Here is a 6,521-nt window from a genome sequence, read left to right on the forward strand (position 1 = left end):
CCTCGCGAGCCGCCGCCTGCGGGGCCGGTCCTGCGCAGCCCGCTCCGCCGCCCCCCCCCCCCGCTGGGCGCTCTTGCACTCCGAGGAATCCGCTGCACGGTGAGTGATGGGGGGGGGGGGGATAAGCAAGAAAGGGCTTGCAGAATAATGCCCCCTCTTGCTAATCAGTTTTGGAAATGGACCCTCACTCGGTACGCTAGCAAGGGGAATCTAAGATTGTGCTTTCCATAGTATCATCCTCATCATTAAATGCGTTACTTCCCACCAATATCATTAAATTAAATGTTTGCGTTACTTCCCACCGATATTAGCAAATTAAATTTATGTATTACTTCCCAGCAATATTTTGTCAAGTTCAAAGTTTATTGTACTAGCCAAAGGCTATGACAAATGCATCACAGAGAAAGAATATACCGAAGTACCCAAATTTCAACAGTATGTAATAGTATATGTTAAATGAAATGTGCGTGTTAATACCACCAGTATTAACTATATGATCAAATCAACCACCCCAGGCTCATAAGGAAGGAAAAAAATGGGGGAGCCCCCTCCCTGCCCTCAGCTACTCTCCAGAGCAGCCTTTCCCAACCTGGCACCCTGTACTGGCGGGATATGTCCTTGTGGGCTGGAATGTTGCCTGCCCTTGGGGCCTGGGATCTGGAGCACTGCGAAGTTGCCCTCGGTAGCTGTTCGCTGCAACAGCTCACAGGAGCATAGGAAGCAGCCTTATACCGAGCCAGGCTGTGCATCCTTCTGGCTCAGCATTGTCACACTGAGTGGCAGTGGCTCTTCAGCATTTCAGACAGGATTCTTTCCCAGCCAGGGGATTAAACCTGGAGTCTCATGCAAAGCAGGGGCTCTGCCACTGAGCTACAGACCCTCCTTTTCCCTCTTCCTAGAATATTTCTGCATGCCCAGGAAACATGGCTGAGGCTCAGGCTGGCTCTGGGAAGGTGGCTCTTTTCCGCCAGACAAAGCGAGGGGGCCTCACCTACCGCATCCCAGCGCTGCTGTACCTGCCCTCCGAGTCCGCTTTCCTGGCATTCGCAGAGGAGCGCTCCTCACCCAGAGATGAAGCTGCAAAGTTCCTGGTGATGAGACGGGGTCAGAAGGAAGGAACATCTGTCCAGGTAACACTCCTGCCTGTAGCAAGGGTGTGAAAGTAGTGGGACTGTTCTTCATATTTTATTTTTTTAAAGAGGTGCCTGTTTGTACAGCTAAATATTCGTACACATTCCCCTCTTCCACAAGTGATGGAAAGTTGCAGGGGGGGCACTACAAGCTGTGGTTTCCTTTGGGTGAGCGACTGCTGGAGACTTGGGGTGTCTTTGTAATATTTGTACCCCTGCAAAACGGAGGTGCAGCCCATGGCTGAATGCACCAGTCGCAAATAGGCCGAGGCCCAGTCAACTGTCTTTATTATCACCATCGTCAGACAAACATACAAGTAAATTCAAATAAAACCTATCAAGCCAGTAGAACAATTTGATTTTGAAGCGCGAGGAAGCAGGCTCATGTTCATCCGATAAAAGCTGCGTTGACTCCCATCTTCATAAGCCTTTTGGCTCCTATCCTCATAAGCGGCTGTTAAACGACATGCACTTCTCAACAAGTGTTTGTCAAAAGTCACCACATAAATAATAGGCTTTAAAATACTGGAACCTCCAAGGCTAGAACATAAGCCAGCCCTCTGTAACATGGCGCCCTCTGTATGTGTTGGAATACAACTCCCACCATCCCCAGCAAGCAAGCTGGCATAAGGAATAGGAGGGAAGGGTTAACGGCTTGCCATTCAGGCAGAGTGAGGAGCATTCGACTTGAGCCAATATATATATATATATACACACACACACATGTGTGTGTGGGCGCGAGTAGCTGACTCAAGTAATTTGAAACATTGCTGGGAACATATTCTGGTAACACAGAAGCACTGGGCTTGAGTCCCAGTATATGACAGTGGAAGCAAAAGTGCCCTCCTATGATCAGGGGGCAAAAGTGCCGATCCTGCATCCAATTCCCAGAGAGCAGCTGTTAAAGCTGCAAAGCTGCACCCCATTTTTTTGGCTAAATCCAGCCAAGGCCTCTCAGCTTTCTGCTCTCCAAATTCAAGCGACTCTAATGCTTCTCCATCCCTTACTGGTAGCTGAAAGGTATCGCCATCCCAAACCCATGGGTGTTGTGTTCCAAAGGCAAGGAGGTTGGATTGAGCAGGGGGTTGGACTCGATGGCCTTGTAGGCTCCTTCCAACCCTACTGTTCTATGATTCTAGGTACGGGGTGAGAGTTCCAGTCATCAATTCCCAGTCTGGGAACATCCACTGATCATCTCTGACTATCGGCAAGGAAACAGTCTAAGGATGATCACCAACACTAATTGATAAAAACCGCTTCCAGTTGTGGAACCGTAATACTATACCTAAAAATGCAGAATTCTACAACGTGAAGACAAATATTTATTTATTTATTTATTTTAAAAAGGGTAGTATCCTGCTTTTTCTGTAAAGAATCAAAGCTGATTTTACATGGTTTTATTTACTTCTTCTAGGCTTGGGGAGGGACAATGAATTATGTCGTGCACGGAAGCCTCACCTTGGTCGGGCTGCCCTCCCTTCTCAATTAGGTTGCCGTAGTGTGGGGAGTTTGCAGCGGTTCTTCAAAATGGTCCAGGGCTCAGTACCTCAGTGGTGCAGAAAGGAGGGGAACTGTGGCAGGCCCTACAACACTAGCGTAATGTAGAAATAGGGCCTGGATTTGGAGGCCTACAGTTCCTGAGGCACTGCCCTTCTTCAGGGTATAGCCTGAGGGACATGTTTACTCTGGCATTTGGTAGGTGCGCAGTGGGATCAGAGTGCTATTTAAAGCTAGCCTGGAAATAGACAGGACACTCATTCCAGACTCGTTTGTCTTCCAAATTAAAAATCTAACTCTTATGTCATGGACGCCATATTTACACTCCCCAAAAGCAAGTGTGACTATTATCTGCATGCAAGATTGCCAGCTATTTTCTACACAATAGGGATTTTGTGACGGACAGACCTGTTTGGAAACACCTTAGTTATCTGTACGCAGCCTCCAATCCAAAGCTCTCTTTCGAACTACAGGAGAAGAATCAAAACATTTGATTGCTTTGGTGGCAGGTTTTCGGGAGAGTACAGGACTGCATTCTAGGAGATGTTTGCTGAGGAGCAACAGTTCCAGAATTAGGTCAAGACTGACGTCCTGTGCAGCCGATCGCTGGCAATGTGCATTGGACTAAACTGGGGGTGGGCTGTGGGCGAGTACTTAGCCCAGCTAGCCCCCAACATCTCTGTGCTCACAGAACTTTGCACATCGAGCACAAATATCTGTATAACATGAAGGCTGAGTGGCGTGTGCGGGAATCCCTTTGTTATCTCCGATTCCTCTCCCCACCTTCTCCCGAAGCCTCCAGTAACCTCCAAGGCAGGCAGAGGAGCTTAGGGAGGTGAGAGGATGGAGCCCGAGACTTCTAAGTGCATTCAGTCAAACGTGCTTACAATTAATTTATTTATTTTGTTTTTAATCTGCTCAAAACCCAATGTTATCTGGGCGAATTACAAAGAATTAAGCCCCTCTACAGCCCTTGCTGCTCAGTATGTGAAGGTCCCTGATGAGGCCAGGGGCACTTGGGGGCAGGGTGTGCATGATTGACCACATCCCACCCCCAGCTTAGCCCTACATGCGTTGCAGGCAAATGCGTGCATAGGGCTTAGGTTTCCCACGATGCTTTCCTGTGGCCAAGCTGACCCTGCGGATGGCGCGCTTGTGATTTGTGTTCCTCAGCTGGCAGCCATGAAGATTAAGCCGTTTCAGTGTGTAGCTGTGTTGTGTAGTGTTGTCTCATAGGGAAGAGAAAGCCTATTAACTGTTTTGGTCCTGCTTTCTGTCTGCTCCAGTGGGGTCCTCAGGAATCTCTGGCGACGGCCGTCCTACCCAGCCACCGCACCATGAACCCCTGCCCGGTGTACGACCGCAAGAGTGGCAGAGTTTTCCTCTTCTTCATCTGTGTGCAGACTTACATTACGGAGGGGCGCCAGATCAGGACAGGGAGGAACGCCGCTAGGCTGTGCTACGTCTGTAGCCAAGATGGCGGCCGCACGTGGAGCCAGACGACGGACCTGACCGAACAAGTGATCGGAGACGACTTGAAGAACTGGGCCACCTTTGCTGTGGGGCCAGGCCACGGGGTGCAGTTGAGCTCCGGGCGCCTGGTGGTTCCGGCGTACGCCTACTACATCCACAAGCGTTTGTTTGGCCACCCGCTCTCCTGCTGGATCAGGCCACATTGCTTCACTTTCTATAGTGACAACGGTGGGCAGCGCTGGTCCTGGAGCCAGCTCCTCCAGACCTTGCGGACATCGGAGTGCCAACTGGCTGAGCTGACTTGCCCAGATGAAAGCCGAGTGTTATACTGCAGTGCCCGCACTCTGCACAAGTACCGGGCTGGGGCCCTCTGCACGGACAATGGAGACCAGTTTGTGAATCCCTCTTTGTGCAAAGAGTTGCGTGAGCCGCCGCGGGGTTGCCAAGGAAGCGTAGTGAGCTTCTCCCCGAGGCTGGCACCTTTGGATCTGGGCCACAAGAAAGATGCAGGCAAATCGACTCCTCTGTTGGGCATGGATCCCTCGTCAGCTTCCTCCAAGAGCGTCAAGTCATGGCTGATTTTCTCCCATCCCACTCATAGAGAGAAGCGTGTGGATCTGGGCATCTACCTCAATACCTCCCCACTGGAGATGAAGGGCTGCTGGACCGCCCCCTGGGTGCTGAATAAGGGGCCCAGTGGCTACTCGGACCTGGCCGTATGTGAGGAGGGGGAGTCCCTGACTTTCGGCTGCTTATTCGAGTGTGGGGTGTCCTGTGAGTGTGAGGAGATTGCCTTTCGACTGTTCACCGATGTTGAACTCCTGAGGAATGTGAGGGAAGCCTGCTCTTGTGCCGCTTCTCCCTCAGAGGCGTAGGTGCCCCAAACTAAGTTCGAGGATATTTAGTGCTCGAAGACAGCAAATGAGAACTCTCTTTCCTCTCCTGTCCATCTCTGCTAAGTCATTGACTTGGCACTATGAGGCGTAGACTTGAGAAGATGGCTGCTACCTCTAGATGATACCAAACAGGCCCTCCTCAGAAAGAGCACAGGTATCCTGCTGCTTCTGCATACGAAGACTGAGAAATCCAAAGGCTGGTCTACGTTTGAAGGTTCCTCTTTCTTGTGATTTTACCTCAACATTTGCAGCCCATCACTGGCTGCTGCTGATCATGTGATAGGCTTGGCGTAAAACGGTCTATAGCCAGAACGTTGTGCTTGGGCTTATCTGCGGCCTTCGATTTTCGTATCTGAAAGAAGAAACTTTCCAGAGGTCAAAAGTGAATCGGCAATGCCTGGTGAAGTCTTAAATGCTGGAGATATTTTCTTTTCTTCTTCCCCTCCCACCAATTCCCCACAAGTGTTATCCTGGTTCCTGCAGCCTGCGTTTTCCCTATCACCATATTCACGGTTGGAGAGATTCTGAGCACCAGAGTATTTCATGCTGGGGCCATCTTCTCCCAATCCCCGTCATTCTCTCTGCTATTGAAATTGGATGCCTTTCATTTTCGAAGCAACTAGGGCTACCCAAAAATAAGGTTGCTATGTCTTTGTACTTGGAGAGGACTCCCTAGCTATGTCGGCTTGTAAATTAAGGTGTCCTTTTTTAAAAACGGTTCTGTGAGCTTCCAGGACCATGAAATGTTGAGGGCACAGAGACAAGAAAATTACTCTTCCCATTGTAGGAGAGGGATATTCTGGGTTCACATGGAATGCCAAAGCCAGGAATTCCTGTGTTTTCCATTTGTTTGCAGGGTGGGAGCACATGCTGCTGCCCAGCTGCAGCTACCCTAAAATCCTGAATGTATAAACTGCCTTCACCTCTGCCCCAGAGGAGAAAGAAGTGGGGGTGTTCAAAGGAACCAGACACCAGGCAGACTGTGTGTCTCTCAAGCAGCCTTCCCCAGCCAGGTACCCTCCAGATGTGTTGGCCATGCTGGCTGAGAATTACGGGACTTGCAGTCCAGCACATCTGGAGGGCACCCGGCTGGGGAAGGCTGCTCGAGAAATTACATCTACAGTTGAGAGAGGCTGAGCCATGGAATGTTGAGGGTGTGAGTTGAAAAAATGGAGTTCGGGAAAGGGAATGGGTCTGTTTGAGCCCTGAATGGTGTTGCTATCCTGGAGGTAAGCATCGGGAGGGCGGGGTGCCATGAGATTAAAAAATTCTGCCCATGTTATATCTCCCCCCCCACACACACACAATATAGCAATAAAACCTCCCAGGAACACAATTCTCCTTGCAAACAAGGTGTGAGCTTCCTGCGAGCTTTGTTTGCAAGCAAAATGTGGGGGCGGGGGCTCGTCACTGTAGCGGCAATTTTACTTGTTTATTATATTCTAATTAATTAATTACATTTCCATACCACCCAATATCTGAAGCTCTCCGAGGGGAGTGGGTGCGGAACCTGGTGAGTTCAGGG

General features: G+C 50.0%; 1 protein-coding gene across 1 annotated transcript; it reads left to right on the top strand.

Moving 5' to 3' along the window:
* The first annotated feature begins 899 nt into the window (after nucleotides 1-899).
* Nucleotides 900-6,180, top strand: LOC146349276 (sialidase-3-like). The gene is made up of 2 exons (XM_084842341.1): nucleotides 900-1,130; nucleotides 3,914-6,180. The coding sequence occupies exons 1-2, from the start codon at nucleotides 924-926 to the stop codon at nucleotides 4,973-4,975; spliced, it is 1,269 nt and encodes a 422-aa protein (XP_084698467.1). The 5' UTR covers nucleotides 900-923; the 3' UTR covers nucleotides 4,976-6,180.
* The last annotated feature ends 341 nt before the right edge of the window (nucleotides 6,181-6,521 follow it).

This window comes from Heloderma suspectum, chromosome 3 (genome assembly GCF_057233095.1).
Source record: "Heloderma suspectum isolate Gila_16-S chromosome 3, 16-S_ref, whole genome shotgun sequence".
Lineage (NCBI taxonomy): Eukaryota > Metazoa > Chordata > Lepidosauria > Squamata > Helodermatidae > Heloderma > Heloderma suspectum.

Coding starts and splice junctions, on each gene's coding strand:
- LOC146349276 (XM_084842341.1), top strand. CDS start 924: ATGGCTGAGGCTCAGGCTGGCTCTGGGAAGGTGGCTCTTTTCCGCCAG. Junction 1,131..3,913: donor AGGAAGGAACATCTGTCCAG/GTAACACTCCTG, acceptor TGTCTGCTCCAG/TGGGGTCCTCAGGAATCTCT.